This window comes from Nuphar pumila, chromosome 2, assembly GCF_984573655.1.
Source record: "Nuphar pumila chromosome 2, dmNupPumi1.hap1.1, whole genome shotgun sequence".
NCBI classification, from domain to species: Eukaryota; Viridiplantae; Streptophyta; class Magnoliopsida; order Nymphaeales; family Nymphaeaceae; genus Nuphar; species Nuphar pumila.
This window is the reverse complement of record NC_143250.1, coordinates 126,830,112-126,857,491: the sequence shown is the minus strand read 5'-3', so window position 1 is coordinate 126,857,491 and position 27,380 is coordinate 126,830,112. Positions and strand designations below refer to the sequence as shown.

Sequence of the window (27,380 nt, the reverse complement as noted above, 5' to 3'; positions counted from 1 at the left end):
TTTACTTTATTCCTGCCTTTTCAGAGTTGATGCTCCCTTGCACCACACACACACACACGCGCGCGCGCGCGCACGCGCGAGTGCATGGAATACATGCAGACAAGTGAATGAGGCCATAATCCAACATACACAACAGGTGATCTTTACTGCAACACATCATTTGAATCCTATAGTTTCACTTAAATGAATTATTGGTTTAGCCACCACATATAGATGAAAACTTAAACAGTATGACACCCATATTAATGTTTTCTTCCTTAATTGATTGGAACAGAGATTCACTTTCTCCATACCTCATCATTTCCTTGAGTTGTCCCATGGCATACCAATATGATTCGATTGCTGCTTTTCCTACCCCCAGAACTTCCAGTTGCTACAGGTGAATTTGGAGTCTGCAAACAAATTATTTGCTCTCTAAATCAGTTGTCAACAAAATTTTGCAAGGATAAATGAACATGCACCAAAAAGACATTCTGATGATGAAAATCATATCAGCCAGACAACATCCACATTAAAAAATCTAAATAACATGACCAAACACTCAAAACTTAATCAGCAATTGCAAAAGAAATCAAAGATAAAAACAAGGATTGTTTAGAATTAAGAGGTGAATACATGTAGCACCAGGGACAACATCATCTTTTCACATATCAGCCAATGTGTTATAGCATATGGTCCCACATTTCATTGTTCTATGTGACGCAGTTTATTCCTTGCATTGGCCATGTAGTTTTACTATAGTGTGTTTTTTATGCTAAGGTTACTTATTAGGCATTGTTGTATCCATATAGTGTTGACTTTGTTGCATCGCGCTAATAGGGCTTCTCTTATTCATTGTTACCAACCCAAGTGGTATCTCAAAACTAGCCAAGTGAAATGAAGAATGAACGGAGAGAAGGTAGGGAAATCAGCTAACTAAAGATAGGAGATAGAAGTTTGGAATGGGGACGTCCAAGATGGAGAGAGAGAGAGAGAGAGAGGAATGGGGAGTTGGAGAGTGGTTTGGAGGTTGGGAAATCTCTAATCAATTAGTTAGAGCCTCTCTAGCCAAGCTGGACTAGAGCCATCTATTCTCAAGTTGAGAATCCAAGTTGTTACAAGTCAAAGAGATATGAGATACAAGTGAGACCCTTAGCCTTATATAGGCTCCTAGCTACTCAAATGACCAGACTACCCTTGTAACAATGCAGCCCATTACATTCCCAAAATATCCTTGCCCAATTACATTTAATACCCATACATCCATCACCAATATCAAACCCATCCATTGGACTCAATTAGACCCTACCTGATGCACAAAAGAGACCCAATAGCACTAGGCTTGCATCAACTCCCCCCATCTTCAAAATTTGCCTTGTCCTCAAGGCAATTGAGTTTGTATGTAGTTTGTCCTCAATTCCTCATGTAGCATTTTCTTCTATTAGAGTGGGTCTTTTTTGGACTTTTCCAACTCTTCCTCTTGCGAATCAATTACAAGGTAGTCAATCCTATCCAAAGCCCACCTTAACAAATCAAAAATTACATTTCATTTGTTTTTCTCTATGCTAATACCTGCCGCATTCTCAAAATTGAAAGGGTACTAGCCCATTCCATGAGTCACCTTGCCCCATGGTGAATACCGACGAAAGGTATATAAGTATTGCCTTGGTTCCAAGGTGAGAATCCATGATAAGTGTAGGGGGATGCTTCTGAAAAGATGTCACGACTGGGCCTGGATCTCAGGATCCAGACCCCATCTGTCTTAGTTTTATTTAAACACATGCTCATTAATGGCATGTTGTAATTTCCACACTTTATGTAAAGGGTATTTTTGTACCCTAATTACACTATACCTGTATATAGATTAATGAAGCAAAACCGCAGACCCTAATTTGGATTTTCTGCAGCCACCGACGCCTCTCTCCCTCTTTACTCCTCTTCCTCTTGTGATTGACAGTGGAATACTATTTCCTAACATGGTATCAAAGCATGAGATCCTTCCTTGAAGATCGTTCTCTTGTGAGCATTCAGTCCAGTCTCTTTGTCATCTTCTAAGGTATTTTTCTCTCGGTTCATATTGTTTCTTCTTCTCCTTCACAATCCAAAATATTTGATTTCTTCTTCTCTTGTTTGTTTCTTCTCTCACTATTATTTCTTTCATACTGCTGCATCTGATTTCACCCATATAATAATCTTACCTAACCACACAATATCAGAATTCATGTTTGCGTGATTTCAAAGATTGAAATCACGTCAAACTTGTTCTTCCCTTTCTTCATGTTGACGTCAGAACTGAATCTGACCTGAACACGATCTCTGTTGTGCCTTGATTGATTAATATCACTTTATCTACCTCTCCACTTTGGAATTTTTCCTTTTAGAAAGAAAACATTTTCATATTAACGTGTTTTCTTACTCATTGATACTTATTTTTCTTTAGAGAAGTTTTTCTTTACTACATATTTTGTTTTTCTGCCTCGGGTCTACAGGTTATTATTAAAAAAAAAAAGGCAACCGAGTTCTCTGAAATTCAATTATTTGTTCTAAGTTTTTATTTTGTTTGCTCTAAAGTGACTTCTCTTTTCGGTCTCTTAATCCTTCTCGTTTTTCGCTTCCTATTGACTATGGATTCATTTTCTTCTTCGCAATCTGGCCTTTCTTCTAATTTTCTTATGAGAAACTGAACAATTCCAACTTTTTAACCTGAAAGAAACAAATCATCCCATTCATAAGAAGTTAGGATCTTTCTGGACATCTGGATGGCTCTGTTCCTGTTCCTCCAGAGTTCATATCACAAGAAGGCAAGAATGGGGAGGGTGACACTTCAATTACTTTTGTTAGAAATCCAGAGTATGTATCCTGGATGAAGCGAGATCAGACTTTTGTTGCCTACATTACTTTCACTCTGTCACAGGAGGTGCTTGTGGCAATCCCAGATAACTGTTCAGCTATGCAGTTATGGCATCGTCATGTTCAGACATATTCTCAAGTTTCTCAGGCAAGAATTTTATTTTTAAAGAAAGAGTTTTAAATGTTGAGGAAGGACTCCATGACGGCCATGGAGTATTTAAAAAAAATGAAGACTATCACAGATCAGTTGGCCATCGTGGATGGTCAATGACAAAGATATAATACAACAGACTTTGAGCGGGCTAGGACCCGATTATCACATTATGGTTACTTCTTTGCTGTGTTTGCCAGACTTACCTACTTTTGAAGACCTTCGTGATAAGCTCTTACAGTATGAGATGACCTTGAAGGGATTCTCCGAAGGTACTCATAACCCCATTGGAGCACACGATGTTCTTGCCACAGGAGTTACTTATGGTCGAGGACGTGGCAGGTATGAATCTCGGGAAAGGGGAGGTCAAGAGAAGAATAGACAAGGAGCCCGTGGAATATTACCTACTCCCAGTATGCCTCCTAATCTGCAAAGGCAAAGGACAATACATACATGCTTTCTCTGCAACAAAAGGGAGCACATCAAAGCAAATTGCTGGTATAACCTGCAAAATAGAGGAAAACAATTGGAAACAAGAAAGGGAACAGATGCATTGAAAAATACTGGAGAAGTCAAAGAGTTGTTATTATATGTCTTGGCTGAATTGAACATCAAACAGAATGATCAAGGTACTTGGTATGTTGATTCTGGTGCAACCACTCATGTGACTGGTGATGCTGGTAAGCTCCTAAATCTTGTTCCTTATATTGGTAGAAATAGTATTGTCACTGGAGATGGGTCTCATCACCATATTTCGCACATTGAAAATTTTGTAATTCCTATGTCCAACTCTTCCCTTGCTCTTTCAAATGTCATTCATGCTCCTAATATCAAGAAAAATATTATTTTAGACTCTAAACTTGTCGATGACATTAATGCTTCAGTTGAGTTTACTCATTTTTTTGTTCATATTAAGGACCTTCACACGAGGAAAACGTTTGCTGAAGGAAAACGACAAGGGAATATGTATGTGTTCCAAGCTATGTCACAGGGATTCGGCTAGCAGGGTGTCGCACCCACGTCGACACGACTTGACACGGGTGCGGGTGCGGCACCGGGTGTGGTCAACCTGATCCTGGGTGCATTGACCGCACCCAGGGTCATTTCGGTCCATTTTTATTTGGATTTTTTTTTTTTTAAAAAAAAAATTGCCCTACGAAATGGGCTCTAGAATTTAAAAAAAAAAATTTGCTGACAGTTGCTTGCTGCTGCTCTTGTTTTATAAAGGGGCACTTGTGTCCATAACATCTGACGAGCTTTGTTGGCATCCCATGCTATTCCTGCCTCCAAACAATTAATTCACAGCGTTGGAAAACATACTGTTAACTTGGAAATGATGATCCATCTTCCTCAAAAATTAAAACCAAAATTCAAGAGCCTTTTGAAGTCTTTATGCTTCAACCAACCAGATCCTTTTTCGTCAAAGATTTTCTCTCTCCATAATAAATGATAATGGTGGTGGTAGAGCCTTGGTGGCTATTAGTATTCACTTTTCTCCTGACGAGATGGGTGCTCTAGTCGTAGCCTTGTGTAGACTTCTCTTTTCCACATGTCAAATCCAATAAATTTCTTTTAGCTGTCATCTGTGTGCAACTGTATATAAAATGAAATTTGAAGAACCCTAGGCAGTGGCGTGGCCGTGGCGCCGTAGGCCTCGTGAAGACTCTCTCTCTCCAACAAACCACGTCAAACCTTTCTCTTATATTTTTTTTTGTGAAGACCAGGGAGTTTCAGACATGATTGAATCATGACAGTCAGCAGAACGCAAGAGGCTGGGTCGATCAGATTGTCAATCCTTTCGGTTCATCAATTTTGTCCCATTGAGCTAAAGTACACAAGCAGAACGTGGGTAACAAGTCTTCAAACAAACACACCAGCAAAAAAAATTGAACCCTGACCCGCGCCGGGGGAACCCCCAACCCCCTTCTCTCTCTCTCTCTCTCTCTCTCTCTCTCTCTCTCTCTCTCTCTCTCTCTCTCTCTCTCTATATATATATATATATATATATATATATATATATACATTTTTGCCCCTGCCGCACCCCCGCACTCGAGTTTTTTGAAAGTGCCGAATCCCCGCACCCGCACCCATGTGACATAGGTTCCAAGAGAATCCTTCCTCTCGTGTTTAACCTGTTGATTCCATCTTGAAGCTCACATCATCATCTTCAGCTCCTCCTGAGAGTGTCCTTAATATTTCTGAATGTATTGAGCTGAATCTTTGACATGGTCGTCTGGGTCATTGTAGTAGTCGTTTTATTGATAAGCTTGTTTCAAGCAGTCTTATTCCCAAGTCAAGTCTGAATTTAAGCGTCGATAATAAAAAATGTTCTAGTTGTCTTCAGTGTAAGAGTCATGTTCTTCCATTTCATTCCATTAATAAAAGAGCTTCAAGACCATTTGATAGCAGTCCACAAAATAACATGTAAATCAAATATGAAAACAGTCAACAAAATGACTTGAAATCAAATCTAATAACAGTCTACAAAATAACTTAAAATCAAATTTGATAATAGCCAATAAGATAACATGTAACATAGCATAAGATCATATTTGATAAGTCATTCAGAAACACATATAATCAACTCCAATAACAGTCACAAATACAGGGTATTGTGAAATCTGATGACAGTCATCAAATTAGCATGTTGTTAAATCTGATAACAGTCATCAAATACAACATATAATCAAGTTAACATATAGTCGAATCCATTGGCAAACAACATAAACAACCATATAGTTAAATCAGATCCAAAAAAAAATAAACTCAAGCAAATCGGTAGGTCTGATCAGACTGCCCACACATAACCATCGGCAGGTTTAATGAGGTTGTTGAAACACCGCATAATAGCAAATCTAATCGAGTTTGCGCATATGTTGGAATTGGCCAATCAGATCAAAACTAATCCAAACAATGTATATCTATTTTCTTTTGCACATGAACAAAAAAAAATAGCATCTACCAAAATCGACACGGCCAAATATATATATATATATATATATATATATATATATATATATATATATATATATATATATATATATATATATATATATATCATAAAAGGGCTATATAAAGAAATCGACAACATGTATTTCTTACGATACCCAAAAAATCAATAAAAGTTAAACACATGCTTAAACATGAAAAATTGATGGCATGCTCATATCAATCAAAGAAAATCGACATAAACATGATTATTTCAAGGTTTAATACACTAGAAAAAACAAAATCACAAGAAATACATGAAAACATCATTTAATGCATGTACACATACATATTTTTAATTCAAATTTCCCTTTTCCATCTAAACTTACACATGAACCTGATTCAAACATGTTTCTTCTCGTAAAAACCTAGAGAAAAACTCGTACCTTAATCAAACGTAGGAAAAAGATCAGAAAAACAACAGATGTAGGGTAAGAAACTGATTTTCTTCCTCTTCTTTTTCTTTTATTTTCCTCCCTTTCTTTCTTTTCTCTCTCTCTCTCTAGAAAACAAGTTCTAGAGAGAGAGGAGTTAGACCCCTTATATAAATTTTTTTTTAGGTCTTCGAAAGAGGGGGTGATGTCCCCTCTAGAGGCCTCTCATATGGGTAGAACTCTACCTTCTACCTTCTCTATCCATCTAGATTTTATCACTTTTATTTTATTTTATTTTATTTTTTAAATTAATATTCTCAAGAAATATTCCAAGGGGATTCTGGAAAACCATATGGAGAGGTAGAACTCTACCTCATCCTTATTCTATTTTAAAGTTGTTTTTAAACTTTAAATTTAAAGTAGTTTTAAAATTGCCATGGATAGATTTCAGATCCAGATTTGAATCCAAGATCCAAATCCATATGGATCCAACCTGAACCAGATCCTAATTGATATGGATCTTGGACAGGGTCCAGATCTATATTAACTTGGATCAAATAGAGCGGGTCATTTTTTAAAAAGGCAAAAATAGAAGCGGGTCATTTTTTAAAAACGTGATTTTGGGGTCAACCATAACCTGATTTCAGAGAAACAGGGCACCAACGTGTCAGAATCGCGAGATGCATCTAACAGTATACATATTTGATTTTTGCCTCCGAATTTCACCTGAATTGACTTGAATTTCGCTCGAATTTAAAGGTTAAAAACAAAAAATTTCACAAACTTTAATTGGCTCATTTAGGTCTTGTCAGTGGGCTCTGGGCCACGCCTAGACCCAGCTGACATCACCTATATTTAAAGATATTTTCCCACAATTTTATTATTTTCATTAAATACCTATGTCACATGGGTGCGGGTGCGGGTGCGGGTTCGGGCGCGGGTGCGGGTGCGGGGATTCGGCACTTCCAAAACACCCGGGTGCGGGGGTGCGGCAGGGGCAAAAATGTAATATATATATATATATATATATATATATATATATATATATATATATATATATAAAGGGGGTCGGGGGAACAGGCAGGTTTTTTTTTCAAATTTTGCAGCAGCTGACAGAACAGTTGTTGTCAGCAACTGACAGACAGCTGCTGTCAGCATAATTTAAAAAAAAAAAAAATTCGAAGCCCATTTGGGCAAATTTTTTTAAAAAAAAAAATCCCAAAAAAAAATGGACCTTAAGGTGCGGTCACCGCACCCAGGATCGGGTTGACCGCACCCTGTGCCGCACCCGCACCCCCGTCGAGTCGCGTCGATGCGAGTGCGGCACCCTGCCAGCCGAATCCCTGTAACAGTTAAATACTTAGTAAAAAATCAAAATTTTTGAATTTAAAAATCATAGAAAAATACACAATATTACATATCAGCTTCTTGATGCCATCTGTTTTGGCATCTTTATTGCCATTGTTTCCTTTGCTATTATTGCTAGTTTTTCTCTCCATCTCATTAAATCTTTGTTTCAACTTCCTACTATGATTTTCCCGAATTTCTTTCACATCTCATTCTCCTTTTGTAATGGATGGCAAAAATCCCCAAACTCCTTCCATGAATCCAATTGGCTCAAATTCAACTAATGTATCATAAAACACTAATTCCAAAACTACTCCTAATTCTAACCTCATGGGCGTGCCGAATGCAATCCTAGCCTCCCTTATACTAATTTTCCCCAAATTTTCTTTCCCCAAACTTTAGATTAAGTTGAATGATAGCAACTATTTCACTTGGAAGGGTGTTATCGCACCACATATCAAATTTCTTAGATTTTTTAGGGCACACTAATGGAAGTGGAAACATTTCTCCTCCTATTATAGCCCATAAAGATGTCAAGGAAGATGACTCCAAGGTTCTTATGGTTTTGATGTAATTAGAGCACTAAAGTATACGGCTTTACAAAAACAAAGTACACAAGCACATACATAAGTCCAACAAAGGGACAACACAAGAGTACTAAGGCACTACAGAAGCACAAAGTGCATATAATGACTATAAAGAGTCAAATAGGAACACAAGCACATAAAAAATATCTCTTATTGAGAAGAATGCTTAGAGAAAAGCATAAAACAAATGGGGACCAAAGGTCCCTAATTATAGAGTACAAGATGAGAGGAGGGGCTCTCAATAGAGCCGTTGGGAGCCCTCCAACAGTCATATTTATGACCATCTATGTCACAGGGATTCGGCTAGCAGGGTGCCGCACCCGCGTCGACGCGACTCGACGCGGGTGCGGGTTCGGGTGCGGCACCGGGTGCGGTCAACCCGATCCTGGGTGCGTTGACCGCACCCAGGATCATTTAGGTCCATTTGTTTTTTGGATTTTTTAAAAAAAAAAAAAATTGCCCTGTGAAATGGGCTGCGAATTTGAATTTTTTTTAAAAAAAAATCTGTTGTCAGGGCCCTGACAGACAGCAGCCCTGACAGACAGCTGTTGTCTGTCAGGGCTGACAGGCAGCTGCTGTCTGTCTTTAAAAAAAATCTGCATGTCAGGGCTGACAGACAGCAGTTGTCTGTCAGGGCTGACAGACAGCTGCTGACAGCAGAAAAACCCCGATCCCCTTTTACATTTTTGCCCCTGCCGCACCCCCGCACCCGGGTTTTTTGGAAGTGCCGAATCCCCGCACCCGCACCCACACCCATGTGACATAGATGACCATCGAAGCCCCCAACGACTCTAATGTCATTTTGACCATAGAGAGAAGATTGTTGCATGTTCAAGTACAAAAGCAGAATATCGAGCTATGGCAGCAGTTAAGCAAAAGTTGCATCGATTAAACACATTATTCAGCCTGTATCAACATATATGATATATCCAGTTCGTTGTTGTATTGTGATAACCGGAGTGCAGTGGCCATCTCCACAAATTCAGTTCAGCATGGCAAGATGAAACATGTAGAGATAGACCAACACTTTGTCAAAGAAAAGGTAGAGGTCAAAGAGATCTAACCAGTGTTTATTACAGGAGAGGACCAGGTGGCTGATCTATTTACTAAAGTGCTTACTGTGCATCATCATTGGCACTTAAAATTCAAAATGTACATGGTTCTTAACCATGCTCAGTTTGAGGGGTTGTGTTAAAACCAGTATCATACTGTATTGTACGATACGTATCGTTACTTTGAGGGGAAATGATATGATACGATAAAACTAGTATCTTGATACGAGTGTGTATCGTACATGTATCGGGTGTGTAGTATGATACATCTTTTGTATTGTACGATACATATCATTTTTTTTTAATTGTATTTCATAAACTTGGTTATTTTGTTTTTGTTTATATAATATGAAAGTATGAGTCTTGTGACATTGTTCTTGTGAGATATGAATGCAATATTATCTATGATTCTATATTAGTTGATGTTTAATGATGTCTTATATAGCTCATAGAGACATAAATGTGATTTTACGATTGACTTTTGTGCAATTCATCATTTTTCATGTGTTATGATTTTTTTAGAATTTTTGTTAAATTTTCTGATTTTTTATTTTATTTTTTTGGATTTTTTGAATTTTTTTTATTAAAAATTTACGATACGTTTAAGATATGATATGGTGTTACTTTGGGCCTGGTCGATACAGGTAACGATTTGATACTTATAACTGGTTAACACTATACTAAGTTTGATCCAGATCCAAATCCAAATTTATCATGTATGTACACTTGTATTTATTTTTGTACTAAAAGGGAAATGTTGTAATCAGTCATGACCCTCTTTAATATAAAAAAAAGGATGTCACCCTATGTTGGGTTTGAGATGTTTATTCAGCTTTCAAGGTTGCTTCTCTTCTTCTTTTTCTCTCATGTCTATTTGTTGTGCAGGATACGACTTCCAAGGGTCTGCTTCATAAGGCTATGCCAAAAAACAAAAAGGATATAGGTGTTATAATATTGAAAATGACAAACTTTATGTTTCAAGAAATGCGACTTTTTCTTGAAAAGGAAAATGGTTGTGAAAGAATTGAGTCTAAGAAACCTTGTCAGTACTCTTTTTTGTTTGATTTAGTTAAAGTGCATGAGGATAATATTGTTGAGCATGATAATAATATTGTTGATGATAATGTGAATGATAATAATGATATTCAAGATGTGCATGAGAGTGACAATGATGACACGCATGATGCACATGAGAATAATATTCCTATTGATATAATTGAGCCTCACAATGAAATACAAATCTATTCTCGACGTACTCAAGGCCAACCCTCATGTGCATTATAGAGGTATTCCCAAAGTCAAGACAGATCAATCTAGTGTTAGAAGATCTACGAGAATATCTAAAGCACCTAATAGGTTTGTATCCTATGAATCATTTGAACCCAACTGTAGAACTTGTCTTATGACTATTCACTCATATATAGAACCATTATCCTATAATGAGGCTAAAAATCATCAAGAATGTATTGAAGCTATAAATAATGAACTAGAAGCTTTAGAAAAGGCCAAAACTTGAGAGATTCAAATCTTACCTATGGGAAAGAAAACTATAGGGTGTATATAAAATCAAAATTAAAAGTGATGAAATACTAGATAGGTACAAAGCTAGGCTATTGGCTAAAGGGTTTACTCAAAAATATGGAATAGACTATGACAAACCTTTGACTCGGTAGCTAGGATTACCACGGTTAGGACCCTCATCAATGTAGCATCTATTAGAAAATGGTTTATCTTTCAAATGAATGTTAAAAATGTATTTTTTAATGAAAACCTTAATGAAGAAGTCGATATGAATCCTCCCCTTGGGTAAAGGTTGGCACATGAAAAAGTTTTTCATTTGTGAAAGGCTTTGTATAGTCTAAACCAAGCTACTAAGGTTTGGTACGGTCGCTTTAGCAATGTGATGGTTCAACTAGGTTTTAAATCTTATTACACTGATACTGCATTGTTTGTTAAGTCTTTTGATGTAGGTATAGTCATTTTACTCCTTTATGTGGACGATATGATTATCACCGAAGGTGATAAACAGGGAGTTAGTCATATCAAAGATATTCTCAAAGCCAACTTCGATAATGACTAATCTTGGTTTCCTTTGATATTTTCTTGTAATTAAAGTAGCTTATTTACCCCGTGGATATTCTTTGTCTTAGACGAAATATACAGCCGAGATAGTAGAAAGATCAGGCCTTACTGATGCGAGTTGATACGCTAGAAGTCATCAATGCAAAAATGAAGAAAAATGATGGAGAACCTCTGAAAGATCCAACTAAATACCACCAAATGATTGGGGCATTAACTTACCTTTCTATTACTCGTTCAGATATTGCACATGCTATCCATATTGTTATAAAGAGGATTCCAGTATTCTCCCACTACAGTACATATGAGTGATGTAACGAGGATTGTTAGGTATGTTAAAAATACAATTAATCATGGTTTATTTTTATCATATTCATCCCCATTAGATGTCTGACTCTGATTGGAGAGAATACGACAATGATCGTCGCTTAACCACTGTTTTTGTATTTTTGTAGATGATTCATTGATATTATAGAAATGCAAAAAGCAGCATATGGTGTCCCTATCCTCTACAGAAGTCGAATATCGTGTCATGGTTACTACGTTTTCTGAATTAGTGTGGTTGAGACAGTTACTAGAAGACTTGAGAGTTTACATAATTGAACCTTCAAGATTATGTTGTGACAAAAAGAGCGTTGTCTATATTGCAAGCAATCATACATTCTATGAGTGTACAAACTACAAAGCATATTGAAATGGATTGCCACTATGTCTGAAAAGAATTCTTGAAGAAAATCATCACTTTACCTTATGTACTATCTGAGTACCAACTAGCAAACTTCTTCACTAAGGTGCTTTTGTCTCCAAGATTCCACTTCCTTCTAGGCAAACTCTAGGTCGTCACCCCATAAGTTTGAGGGGGCGTGCTAGAATATTGGTGTCCTCCTTTATATATATATATATATATATATATATATATATATATATATATATATATATATATATATATATATATATATATATATATATATATATATATATATATATATATATATATATATATATATATATATATTGCAAGCAATCATACATTCTATGAGTGTACAAACTACAAAGCATATTGAAATGGATTACCACTATGTTCGAGAAGAATTCTTGAAGAAGATCATCACTTTACCTTATGTACCATCTGAGTACCAACTAGCAGATTTCTTCACTAAGGCGCTTTTGTCTCCAAGATTCTACTTCCTTCTAGGCAAACTCTAGGTCGTCACCCCATGAGTTTGAGGGGGGGTGTTAGAATATTGGTGTCCTCTTATTTATATATATATATATATAGAGAGAGAGAGAGAGAGAGAGTGGTAGTTCTGCAACCCTTAGGTGTGCAGCTACTAACGGGATTTGTGTGGCTGCCAATCACAGGGCGTGATGGCCGGCCACAGTTGAAAAAATGCAAATTTACGCATTTTTTCCCATTTAGCGATAGTTTTCAACCACCACTAAAGGTCCTTGTTCTGTTGGAACCTTTAGTGACAGTCGAAACCGCCACTAAACACAATTTTAGTAATGACCCTCGCATCCTTACGCAGGCGTTTAGCAACGGTCAGAAACCGCCGCTAAAGGGTAAAAATGCGCAAATTTCCATTTTTGTTCTTTTTACTGTTTTTTGGGTGTTGGTCGTCTATCACACTACTATAGCTCACACCTAAGGGTTGCGCAGCTACCACTTTTAATATATATATATTTCATATTTGTAATAGGAATACCCTATAAAGGTATTTTTGTAATTTCCTTTTGTAATATAAGAATCTGTCCACTAGGGACCGATCTGACTTTTATGTATTTTTATTTTTTATACATTAGTGTTTTTGTTTTTTGGCCGAGGGCATTTTTGTCCTTGGCTTTGTAGCCGTTGGGAACTCCCCAATGGCTACAAGAGCTCTCTCTCTCTCTTTTGTACTCTAAAAAAGGGGTCACTTGCCCCTTGTTCTTTTATGCATTTTGTGTGCATTTGCTTCCCAATAAAGATTATAATTTTTTATGTTTTGAGTGTTCTTCATAAGCCCTTAGTGGTTTTTGTACTTTGAACCACTTGTAGGTGTGTTTTGTGCCTCTTGTTTGAGGCGTGTGAAGACTTCTTGATTTCATTACAGGTATCACCATGTTGCAGCAGGTAGGTCACAAGAATGAGACAAAACTTAGGAATAGCACTACCATCCCATCTCTCCATTAACTTGACCAAATATCACTAGTTTTCCTTAGTTCTAACCAAATCTAAATCAATATGTCTATTAGAAACTCGCTGTTAGGGGGAGAAAAAACCTTGGTTTCGAAACAAGTTTCCAATACTTGAATTATTTGTTAATATAAAACTCCTTTTCCATAGGTTTAGCATCCCACTTACAGATCAAGGGGTACATAAGGTGTCCCTTCCAATCCTCGTAGAGCCTCTTAGAAATATTGATGATTTCCCCCTATTCATCCTCAAGAGCAAGGAGGTCTTCATTCGGTGCAGGGATCTTCCGGCAACTCACAAGCTGGGACCAAGAACTTGATATGTTCTTGAGATCACGGTCATCAGCATGCTGCACAGCATCTTCACCATCCGCTTCTTGACCAGCACTAGTAGAAGACATGGGTGAGAAAGAAGATCGACTGGCCAAAGGCCAGTGATCTCTCAGGGAGGGTTGGCTAGGGGCCGCTCCCTGACAACCATTGCTTGCCTGAGTCCAGCCTATTCCAATAAAAGAATCTTAAATATGGTCTTACAAAAGTTCTTATGATTGGACTAATCTAAAAGCACAAAACAGCAAGAATGTGTTCTAAAACTAAAAGTTTAGACCCATTCATAAGCTGGGATTTATGCTAAAATGTCTTTTTACAGCAAAGGTTGGGAGTTTTTTACTGATGAGGATGAGCATAAAGCTCCAATCATGGATTGAAGTTTTCTATGCTGTTATAGAATGGCATCTAGAGCAGCAAGCTGGTTTAGCTTTCGTGTTTGTTACATTAAAAGAATATGAATAAATAACCAGATAAAATAAAAAATTTCTAATCTCACTTGTTTTTTTACTTTTCCTTTTCTTCCCATCAGAAAAACTTCAAGTAAAATATAAAACAGGTTGAAAACCAGAATTCAGAGTTCTTTTCAATGTACATTTTGGTAAATCCCAAATCAAATATTAACAATATTGAATTTACTAGACGCCATTCCAACTAAACAATATGCAAAAAAAGAATTCTGGAATATTTAACAAAAAAGTAAAGCTTCATAACTAGGCAGAGATGATCAAGTCAATAGTTTGTCATGTTTTCAATCTACCTGATTCAAACGGTTAATGCAGATATGAGGGGATCTCCCTTCTGGTGATGGGGTGAAATCCAAAACACTCACCCCACAATTGCTTTGAAGTAGGATCCTAAAATACTCAGTTCCCAGACCTGATCAACAGATCATAAGTTTAGAACAATTTCCACAAGCTGCTTTGGCACAATTTGGTGTTCTTTCACATACTGCAAAAAAAAATAGAAAATGGTACCAATTGCAGTGGCCACAAGAGCTTGATTAACAGCATTATGAGCAACCACCAGCACTGAATGTCCATCATGCCTAAGGATTTTACTCCAGCAGTTTCTAGCACGTACCCATAATTCTCTTACTGGATAATGTTCATCTATGTTAAAATTTGCCGCATCTATCTGCCATTGCCTATAAGCATCACCATACTTTGCTTTCCCCTCATGTTTAAGAAGACCCTAAACTTCCAGCAATTCACTTTATCAGTATCTAATAAACTTTGATTGAAAATTCATATTCAAAATATATAGTTGCAAAATATTTGGTTGTTATAATTTACATTTTCCAGTTCTAAAAGGATCAGGATTGTGTCTAACTTGAAAGGAATAAAGGTCAATTTCCCTCAAATCACATTCAGAAATCATCTGTTCCTTCCGATCGCCCCATATGATCTCCGCAGTTCTCCTCGATCTAATCAGGGGGCTGAAATCAAATAAAAGTAAGCTTTGCAAATTACAATTATTCCAAGAAAACTATGACAACAAAATCAAAGAAAATGATGAAAACTGAAGATTGCAATACAGAGTTATTAACTTGATTTGAGACCATCTTCAATGCTTGATCAAAATCAATGACAATTTCAAGGTTTACAACACCATCAAATACCTTCATGTAGTCAAATAAAAGCAGCCTTTAAAGCAATCAAATAATCCAACAGGAAAAAGGTGAAGAAATACATATGCTCAAATAATTAAAAGAATTCCAATAAAGAAAATGAGAAAGGAAAATAAAATTCAGCCTTTCAACTTCTCCAAGACATCACATTCTGTCACAGGGATTCTCCAACTAGGTGTCGCACCCGCACCCGATGCGGTCAACCTGACCCTGGGTGCAGTCAACGCACCCAGGGTCATTTATGTCCAACTTTTGGACTTTATATATATATATATATATATATATAAATTTTTATATTTTTGCCGCCCACCCGCACCCGGGTTTTTTGTAAGTGCCGCATCCCCGCACCCATGTGACATAGATTAAAAGTAAATGTTTGCTTCATATGAGTGGTTTGCAACCTATTGGGGTTAAGATAGTATATATAGTCTTCTCTATAGAGTTTTGGAAGGGGTGTAGTATGGTTTGAGGATGACAGTGCCACTTGTGAAAGTGTTGAGGATAGTGGACAGTAACGAGGCTCGAGCTATAGCCTACTTATATGAAGATATGGACAGGGCAAAAGAATATATTAGAAAAAATATCAGCAAAAAGAAAAATTAAATATGCCAATTTGGAATGTGATTGATAAGAGATGGACTCACCAGCTCCATCATGACATTCATGTTGTTGCCTCTTACTTCAATCCTGCCATCAAATTCTCCCCCACATTCGTATATGATAAGTACAAACAGTCATTTTGAACACCATTCAAAACTTAATAGAGATCATAGTCTCCAGAGACAAACTAATTTGGAGTTAACCAAGTCTAGGGGGACTTTAGACGAAGGAATGCAATCCAATTGCATAGCTCATTACGACCATGTATGCATTTGAAATTCAATGTTATTAGTTTAATTATGTATTTTTGTGTTGCAAGGAATTTCTCTCATGATATATTTTTCTTTTGTTGGTTTAGATCAATGGTGGAATAAGTTTGGTAGAGATGATCTTTCATGATCTAGGCTTGCATATCATTATCTAGGTTTGCATAGCGTATATTGAGTCAGGGTTGCAATGCAAGTGGATGCGAGAGAAATTGGATTTTTTTAGCGCATCCACACAAAGAAAAGGAATAGATTGGATCACTTTCAATTAAATGATCTTGTATTTGTCTCCTACAACATGAGATTGAAGCAAAGGTAACATTAAGATATATGTTAGTGGATCCACTTTAATACAACTTGTATTCTAATTAATATCTGAATATTGCAGACAAATATAAAAACAACTGAAAAAGACGCCAGAGCAACTATGATCCCATCAATATTGACAACCTCGATATATTAGATGAGTGGGTAGAAGAAGTGCTTGGTGTCTTGGATGATGATGAGAATTGGAGGCAACTGGAGGTTGAGACGAAGGCTCAGGTGGATGATGACAATGATTATGCTGGCCCAAAGATGAATGTGGATGATGGAGGAGAAGAAGACAACTCAGAAGAAGATCCATCATTTGAATATCGTTTTCGGCGTGATTGATAGCTTATGATGCTTCTTCTTTTGTTTTGTAATGCAATATATAACTTGGATATCAAACATTCATGATTGTGACTTGTGACTTTTGTTAAATACTTATTAGGAGTGTTATCATTATCGTATCCAATATTTTACTAGTACATATTTATGTTTAGTTACTTGTAATACATATATTCATGTTCTTTTTTTCTATTGTATTTATAATTTTTTTTGAGTTTTTTTTTAGATTTTTCTCTATTTTTGTATGGTTTTTAATTTAAGCTTTTTCATGTATCGAACCATACGATACTATATGGTACAATATACTCATATATGATGCTCATGCTATATGGGTTCCGATACGCTATTTACAGAATTGGCAAGGATGGACATAGGGTGTATGATCCTGGTGGAAGGTGGGGTTATGTGCATGGTTGTGTCGCAATAACCATGTGGCTTGTTGAAGACTTCCTAGGCAACGCCCCAAAGGTGTTCGATGAATTGATTGCACAGAGCATAAGAGTGTTTAGTCTTTCTTTTAAGTATGTTTGCCTTTTGTTTTAAGTTGTTTGGGATGAGGGAATCCATTGTAATTTGGTAGGCTAGGTCTATAAATATGTAAGACCCAGCCCATTACAGATTAATGAAGGCTTGACTATTCTCCCTCATTCTTGGCCTCTGTGAGGAATTGGCCAAGGGCAAGAGAGACGTCTCTCTCCAACCCTAGGAGAACGATACCCATCTCTCTCTCTCTCTCTCTCTCTCTCTCTCTCTCTCTCTCTCTCTCTCTCTCTCTCTCTCTCTCTCTCTCTCTCTCTCTCTCTCTCTTAACCAGAGAAAAAAGTAAACCTAGTCCTCTACAATCTTGTATTTCAGGAGACTAGTGTGTGTATCCAATTGCATCAAAAGTCTTACTAGTGTATCCAAGAAATTGTAAGAAGAAAAATACCGGTTCCATATCTACCACGCACAAGAAAAAAAAACACACCTAACGAAAGTTGCAAAAAAAAAAACGAACCTCTGAAGAAATGTGCACGAATCAGCGTATAGAACCATATTTTACAAAAATCATCCAAAATCAAACTTTTCCGCCTAATAAAATGCGGATGGGTTCTCCCCGTTGCCTACCTATGAAAGCAAACGTCGAAGGTATCAGAGAAAAGCATCTGCCGCGAGGTCTCGGCTTGGGCTTCCCCCTTGTGAGTGAGTACCGAGAAATCGGAGCTTCCCTGGATACGTCCTTCCTCATTCCAAGTGCTCTGGCCGTGCCGAACAAGGACCACCCTCTTAGCGGCCGTGATGGGAGGGAATGAAGAAGAAGAAGACGATGGTTGAGTGGCTGCGTCCCCATTTTGAGGGTAAGAATGGTCGGGCGTGGAGATTTGGGCGGAATTCTGCAGGTTCGCGGAGCACACATTCAGAGAAGAAGAAGAAGGCTTGTGCTTGTGGAGCAGGCCTGAATCTGCGAAGGGGATTCGGAGTCCATGGTTCTTGTGAGCAAGGGAGAGGGAGGGAAGTAGAATTCTGGGGGGAGCTCCCCATGGAGCGAGGGAGCACACCATTCTATCTCTCGGTCTCTTCCCTTGAGAATGAGGAGGATGTTATTTGACCATAGCTTGCGTCCTTCCATTTTCTCTCTCTCTCTCTCTCTCTCTCAAGTAAGCAAACACTGAGCTACTGCCACGTGGTTACGTAGGTGACTAATAAAAATGTCCTTTCAGATTTGTGGGGCCCAACGCAGTTTTAGCCTTTCAGGCAAGGACTTATCAGGACAGGTCCGAAGTGGCATGAATGGCATACTACGTGGTTTGACGTGCAAACGGGATACACGAGACCGAAATGGGTCTCGTCCCTAACAGCATACCTTTGTCACGCCCACTCTTGTATCTCATTGTTGAGAGCCCTTTAGTGACCTACATGGACCATTTAATAAAGATCAGCATTTGAATCACCCAAATCCCACCTGTTCATGGGATTTTGCGGCAATTCAAAATCCAACGGTTGTAAAAACATCAGTTTTTACATTGATATTTAGGCTCCATTTAGGATTTGGAAGCTTTGAATTGGAGGTGTGTTGCTCTCTGCTGTTTGGGAGCAATAGTGTTGTCAGAATACTGAATTAAGATTAGAGTTGACAGCCTCAACACTATTCAGATGATGCTTTTGGCAACTCCATCATCAACACTAGGAGTGGTAGTGGACCATAGCGGCCCGGTCCATTTCAAAATAGTGACCTTCATCCCCGGTCCATATATGTGATAAGAGAGACTTTGAACCTCCACCCCATCTCAAATTTACCGTCACCGTCTTGATCCCTACCCCCATCCCCGCCCCCGTGCTTATACCCTCATCTCACCAAATTTACTGTCATCGTTTCTTACTGTTGTGTTCGTTAGAAGGAGAGGCCGAGCCATCACGCAAAGCGATGTAGGGAGCCTTGAGAGGAGGCCAAAAGGGTCGACCGCAACAATTGAAAGAATGAAAGGAAGGAGAACTGAAGAAGTAGAAATGGTTGTTTTAGGCTTTAGGTTTAGAAATTTAGTATTAAAAATATGTAGGAGTTATATATAATTTTATTAAATAACTAATGGTATTTTAGTCATTTAATTAACAAAAATTGAGGACCAGTGAGGTGGGGCGGGGCGGGAGAAGTGTAAGTCCCCACACGGATTTTTATTTTCACCTCCATCCCCAATCCATTTTCCATTTTATGTCCTCCATCCCCGCCTCAAGCGGTATGAGTTCGGATGGATCCCTGCTTTCCCCCGGTCCACTGTCATCCTTAATCAACACCACATTTTCGCGAAACTATATTTTTAGTAACACATGGAAACTCTGTTTTCATATCAATGCAAGGCTCCCATTCAGAGCTTTAGAGCTTTGTAGTTTATGTGTGAAGAAGAAATTAACTTGGCATATTTACATTCAAGAAATTCATGAGAATCAAATTGAAAGAAGCATATAACATTCAGCAAGCTTTAAACTAACAAAAGTATGCACAAACTGCAATCTTATAAAAGTATGCACATGAATTGCAATTATTGAACAATTAGCTATCCCAATTCGAGTAAACAAGCATGGTACTTGCTATATTCATTTAAATGTGCCCATTGGCAAAGACTAGACTGCTAGTAAACAAGGATGGTGCTGATGGACTTATGGGGCAAAATCTACCTCCAATACATGAAATGTCACAAAAAAAGAACTGAAAAAATTTACATTGTGGAATTGGGCATTTAGAAAAGCTTAATCGAGGGCAAACTATTGCAGCTAACAAAGATACGAAATTGGCATCCTGAAAATACAAATTTTAGTAATCATTATAACACCAAGACAACAAGAGATAATATGGCCGGCTGTAAAAACAAATGCTTTGATCGAAAGTGGAAGACTGTAAAAACTCAAAAGAATATATCGTCCACGGACTTTTGTGCATTTTTTGTAATTATAAGTAGTTTACCATTAGAGTTTAGCAAACAATATGGAGGATACCTTTGTCACACTATAAAGGATAGCTATTTAGTGTTGTATGGTCAATCAGTTGAATAAGATCCGAGATGAGTTTTCTCTTGCACGATGTGATGACAAGGATAGCCACGGTAATAGATATGTCATACCACATTGATCACTTGGATCATTAGAGGATAGGACTGAAGCCGTGGGTGACACCAACATATGTTTAAGTAATGGATTGTTGGTATATGTACCTCTAAAAAACGAACCCATCTGTCAGATTTTCCAAAAAAAAATGCATCCTAAAAAAGAAATAAGAATCTACCTTTGAAAATCTCGCAATCGCACTTTACCCAAAATAGACAAACCCTATAAATACATAGTAGATAGGTACACAAACACACACGTTGTTGTTTTGGCTCAAAATTCAGTATGTTAGCCAAAAAAACACTTCTTTTTGCCTATGTTTCTTAGAATAATTTTTTGAGGGAAAAGTTTACTTTATGAAAATGTTTAATCAACATTGACTATTTTTTAGAAATCTAAACTGCTTTAAATGTGTTGAGTTGGATTTAAGAGCAAGGCCCTTAGTTAATTGCAGTGTTGTGAGAGGCGTACGCCTCAGTACCTGAAGCGTACGCCTCAGAGGTGAGGCGCACGCTCAAGGTACTGAGGCGTGCTGTGATGCGCAAATTGCCCCTCATCAACCTCCAGAACCCCCTCCTTCATCCCCAAGTCTTCCTCCTCCGCCCGATTCGTCGGTTGTGCTAACCCCAAGCGTCGGTGGATCCACCGCCACGTGCCGGCCAACTGCTCCTCCGCCGCTCCCTGCCTCCCCTCCCACCGCTTCACTTCCATACCAGTTGTGAGAGGCGTACGCCTCAGTACCTGAGGCGTACGCCTCAGAGGCGAAGCGCAGGCTCAACGCCTCGCTTCGCCTCATCGCATTTAACAACCTTGGTTAATTGGACTTTGAATTTGGGCTTTGGACTTCGATTTTGATTCGCCCTGGCTTGGCTCGGTTCAGTCTCGGTCTTGGTTTGACTTTGACCATTCTTTTTATTATTCTTTTTAGATCATTTTGAACCTCATTAACAAAATTATTTTTGGTGTTTGACCAAGATAGTCAAAGGTCTTATCTGGCCTTTGTGGAGGGTGTGCCACCTATCCTAATGGCTAGTCTCAATGTTCTTAGTGTAACGACCCCAACTAATCCTCATAAAAATTATGGATTTTTTTTTAAAATAATTGTAGAGACAAAGCTAAGGATCCGATGTCTCACAGATTTAATATATATCAAACCACAACAAATAATACATTGAATTAACGAAGAAATAATCACTTTATTAATCAATTTAACAAATATCATATAAACTGAAATAATAGAATCGTCTATCATAAGGAGCCATTCTGTCAAGAACCCAGAACATGTCACGCAAGCTCGCAGTTGCCATTTAGCTAGTCATCCCATCACTGTGTACCTGTAACGCCCTAAAATTATATCAACATTTTTTGAGATTTTTTTAAACACCAGTAACACAGCGGAATAAAATATGTTGAAATCTGATGCAATTTTGGGTGGGTTACAATAACTCAACTCCTTATACACTAAAACTAAGCATTATCTTTCAAATTTAATCTCATTCCATGCTTAAATAATTCAGAGTTTACATTTCAATAATAAAAAGATAAAGCAATCCAAAATTGATGTTGATTCTCCGAAAAAGAAGAGCGTGATCATATGCCTGACGCCGACTAGCAATCCTCCGTCACCCTAGCCTAAGTGCTACCTATAACATATTAAAGTAGGGGCATCAGACCACGGCCCTAGTAGGTTGCATCAACCACATAAACACAAATATTTCTCAAAGCAAGAAATAGGCATTGGCACAATTGCAGATAATCAAATGAATCATGCAACACGACATATTAAGATAAGCATAAATACATTAGCACAATCAATCATGCTTGCAGTCAATTTTAGAACAATTATGCTACAATGCACAAATCCAAAGTAAACCAATAAATTCATGCACATACTATATCAAAACCAGTAATTCTACACTTAATGATTTGTTTCTCTTTTCTATCCCTGAAGGTACATTCTCAGGTTTCTAAGTCTGATTCAATCAATCCAACAAGGTGTCTGTTATGCCATGTATCTTATTAGCCTCATTGATTAGAAGAATCTGTGAACTCCCTTTGAAGTTTTCACTAGAGTGGTTCATAACTGAGAGAATCTTGCACTGGTCCATACGAAATCGATTTCTACTCTGCAAAGATTCGGGACATACCACCTAAGCCACACGATAATCCGGCCTCCTACAACTGGAGACTTGGGACCAATGGAGACGCCTAACTCTCCAAAGCGAGAACGGTCAACCGGTCGTGTGTACCACCATTCTCTCCAAAGTAGCCTCAAGTTTGAATGTGCTATATGTGTTATTTAATTATTAAGCTCATAAATTCATTTTAAGTGCTCTTATCACACGGGCAATTATGTGATTATATGCATGGTTGTCCAGTTTTTTAAATTTTCTTGGTGCTTCGCAGGCACTTATGGGTTCCATCGAACCCAGGCTCACTCATGAGCCATGTTCATGCTTATACCACATGTTCTTTAATATCAAATATACATCATATCATATGCTCGCATGCCTATACAAAGGTTGCATTCACCATTCTATCATGATCATACCCCAATTAAACAAACATCATGTGCATCCATTTGTTTTCCACTGTTCATGCCTTATGATGCATAGTGCTTACTAACGTATGTAACATATACATGGTTATCAATCATGATTGAATCATGGAATGCATTCAGTGAACATGCTTATCAGCCCATAATCAAGATTAAGCATCCATAAACATATTGCAAGAATATATAAAGCAACTAGATACTAACACATGGTAATCATGTAATTCGGGTCATTGTTAACTTAATTTTGAAAACTCCACCGAGACTCACAGGGATCTGATTTAACTCTCAAACTTTAACTGGTGTTTTCCCAACATGTTAGGGATACAACCCAAAAAACAGAATATTAAAATCAGTTTTAATAGAATTAGGAATGTTTTTAGACTGAACCCTATTCAGAAAATTTTATAAACCAATTTCTATATTATGCAGAAAATCCTCTATTGACGCAACTTTTTTGGCATACCAATAACTACAACTGAGTGAACAACACCACCTCCAGGCAAGTAGTTGAATTTTTCTAAAACTGTGGCCGGAAAGTGAATCATCATATTGGGTTCAGGGGCACAATCGCACACAGAGTTTAGTATCCTCACGGTTTTTCTAAAATCTTCATCCAAGATTCCCACACTGTGAAAGAGACATCAAGGAAGAGATTAATTACATTGTTTGGTCTCTTGTACCTTTTTAAATAAATTTAGGTTATTTACACAAGAACCATTTTGCAAATCAACATGCAAAACCAATTTCAGGACCTGGCCCGCAAAATATAACAATGCAATTAATTTAAGAAAATCAATAAATTTTGCAATGCATAAATGGAATAAACAACATTGAAGCAACACATGCTCTTGGCCTACACAGACCATAGTAGTTTACATCTGACTACAAAAGCATTTCAAAGTGATTTATGCATCTTTTGTAAAATTTTAGTGAACATGCAACACACACCTTATTTTTAAAATATGTTCACAATGTGCATTCAAACATATGGAATGAATGCATATAAATTCAATTGCATACACATGCGAACAGATGCTTGCAACATACATTATCATGATCCATTTCATGCATAGACACTTAAACATGCACATGAACATAATTATGCAAACATCAAAATAATTTTCAGATTTATGCATATGATATGCACATTTGCAATATGGTATTCAATTGCATAAGCATACATATATAATCGAATACATAATCCTGCAACCAACACAAATATGAGCCTAAATACGAGAAAACTGTTCAGAATGCACATACACGACACAATAGCAAATCTAGTCAAATTGAAAGCACATAACACATCTGCCAATTTGATCGAATTGCTCATACTCAGCATATTGGTAGTCTGATCAGATTGCATAAGTACAAAATATTAGCAAATCTGATTAGAATGCACATGTACACATATTGCTAAATCTGATCAGATTGTACAACTGCAAAACCTTGGCAAATTTGATCAAAGTACACATGCACACACATCGGCCAAATCTGATTAGATTACACAACAATACACGGTGGTAGATTTGATCAGACTGTGCAACATATGGACAAAATTTTGGTTCATATGTGTAAACTTGATCACACCACCTTTATAAAATCTGATATACGCATATGAACTTGTGCATAGCAAAACATGCAGTCTGGTTCACATATATTTTTCAAAAATCATGTAATCTGATTCACGTCAAATTTTGTGCATATCGTGTTTTATGAAAATCTAATTTATGAACCAACTTATGCACAATCAATATTTGATTCATATGCAAAATTGTGTATATTAAAATCAAATTCATGTGCAAAATAGTACACATTAAAATCAGATTTATGTGCAAATTAGTGCATATCAAAATCATATTCATGTGTAAAATTATGCACATTAAAATCAAATTCATGTGAAAAATGGCGCATATTAAAATCAGATTCATGTGCAAAACCATGCATATTAAAATCAGATTCATATGCAAAACTGTGCACATTAAAATCAGATTCATATGCAAAATATTGCACATTAAAATCAGATTTATGTGCAAATCAATGCACATTAAAATCAAATTCATGTGCAAAATTATACACATTAAAATCAGATTCATATGAAAAACAATGCACATCAAAATTCGATTCATGTGCAAAACTGTGCACATTAAAATTAGATTTATGTGCAAATAAGTGCACATCAAAATTTGATTTATGTGCAAAACTGTGCATATTAAAATCAGATTCATTTGCAAAATAGTGCATATTAAAAGCAAATTTATGTGTAAATCAGTGCACATCAAAATCCGATTCATGTGTAAAATTGTGTACATTAAAACCAGATTTATGTGCAAGTCTGTACACAACTTGTTTTATAGACATCAAGTTTAGGTATAAGCCTGTGCACAACAAAACATGATTCATGCGTGAATCTGATTCACGTATGAACCTGTGAACAACAAAACAGTTCAAGCGTGAATCTAATTCACATATGAATTAATACACAACACAGCCTGATTTATAGGTGAGTCTGATTTGCATATGAATCTGTACACAATCTACTATATAAAATCTGGATTAAGCATAAACCTGTGCACAACAAAAGTCTGTGCACAGTTAGCATTATATAAAAAAAAATTATTTTGCCCATAAACTCGTGCACAACAAATATTTATAGTTGAAAAGTTTGTAAAATCCAATGTAGATAAAACATATACACAGTTAGATTCATGGTTGAATCTGATTCACATATGAAGTTGTTCACAATTTATGGTATACAATTCTGTGCACAGTGAAATGTAATTCATGGGTGAATCTGATTCACTCATGAATCTATACATAGTATAAAACACGTACAAATCATGTGAGCAAGCCTATGCACAACATGTTTACAAGTCTGATCCACATATCGGTCTGTGTACAACAAAATCACACAAATCTAAAAAAAAGAAAAATTGACTGAAGTTAAACACATGCATAAACATGAAATCAACATATTCAAAACTATAAATATGCATGAGCATGGAAATCAATCAAACTTAAATATATACATATATAATATATATATAATATATATATATATAATTTTCAGATGCATGAACAAGGCAAATTGACAACCCTGAATATATATATATATATATATATATATATATATATATATATATATTAATGAAATCGGCAATAAACATATATGTATGTATATCTTTAAATCCAGATTTTCCTTCTTTCCCTCTAAACCTATGCTCAAATTAGTTTATATGATCCCCTTTCCCATGCAGATTGAGAGAGAAACCATACCTTAGTTTGGATGTGTACAAAGATCGAAAAAATATCAGATGTTCTATGAGAAGGCTAGATTTTCTCCTCTCCTTCCTCTTTTTCTTTTTCTTCTTTCTTTTCTTTATTTTTTCTCTCTTTCGTTCTTTTTCCTTTTTCCTTCTCTCTCTCTCCCCCCCCCCCTTCTCTCTAAAAAACGTGATCTACTGACCCTATTTAAATTTCTAATTTTTTTACTGAACTTACCCACATGTTCCCCTTTTCAAATAAGCTAAACTTCATGATAAAATTTGCTATCAAAATTCTTCTGAATCCTGGGACCAGACCTGGTTTTTGGAATTGCAGAGAATCGATTTTTGTAAAACCTTGCACATTGCCTAGACTTCCTATAAGTTTTGGGATTAACGGGTAAAGATCCAACCTCATGGATTTTTTTCATGTGTTTTGCTATATGTCAGCTAACACACTTAAAAATCTTGACTGCAGGCCATAGGTGTTTAAATTTTTAAAATTTTCACAAGATGACTGGTTTGCATATCTCTGCAGCGGAGTAGAATTTCTGACCTGATTTGCAGTGAGCATGTCTCTCAAACCGTAATATCTTTGAAGCTATTTTTTGGTCTAGTACCACTTCTATAGGTATAGAAGTTTCTCCCAAACTTTTAGTGTCAACTGTCTCACAGTGTGGGAGATCCAAATTTTTATTCCATGTTGGTTGAGTAAAAAATGTGAAACAACATGCAGAAAAATTTGAGAATCATTTAAAATCGTAATCACTTTGCACAAGTAGCCATTAAATATAATAATTATTATTTGTTTCACATGTATACATATTAATAATCACCAGTTAAACAAAATACACAACCCTAAGAATGCTGTAAATAATCAGATCCAACTTTTAGCTTGCTTACAAGGTAAAAATTCAGTGTTATCCAA

General features: G+C 36.8%; 1 protein-coding gene across 3 annotated transcripts in view; it reads right to left on the bottom strand.

Moving 5' to 3' along the window:
* Nucleotides 1-18,693, bottom strand: part of LOC149847043 (phosphoglycerate/bisphosphoglycerate mutase family protein) — a 50,260-nt gene extending 31,567 nt beyond the window's left edge. Inside the window, exons 1-5 of one of the 3 annotated variants that reach the window (XM_089996763.1) lie at nucleotides 18,164-18,693; nucleotides 15,242-15,347; nucleotides 14,887-15,103; nucleotides 14,670-14,788; nucleotides 294-392 (exon numbers count right to left, since the gene is read on the bottom strand). In XM_089996763.1, coding sequence (XP_089852889.1) covers nucleotides 294-392; nucleotides 14,670-14,788; nucleotides 14,887-15,103; nucleotides 15,242-15,347; nucleotides 18,164-18,597 — 975 coding nt within the window. In that variant the 5' untranslated portion in view covers nucleotides 18,598-18,693. The remainder of the gene's footprint in view (nucleotides 1-293; nucleotides 393-14,669; nucleotides 14,789-14,886; nucleotides 15,104-15,241; nucleotides 15,348-18,163) is intronic. The other 2 variants (XM_089996765.1, XM_089996764.1) reach the window with 2 other exon arrangements.
* Between the last annotated feature and the right edge of the window lie 8,687 nt (nucleotides 18,694-27,380).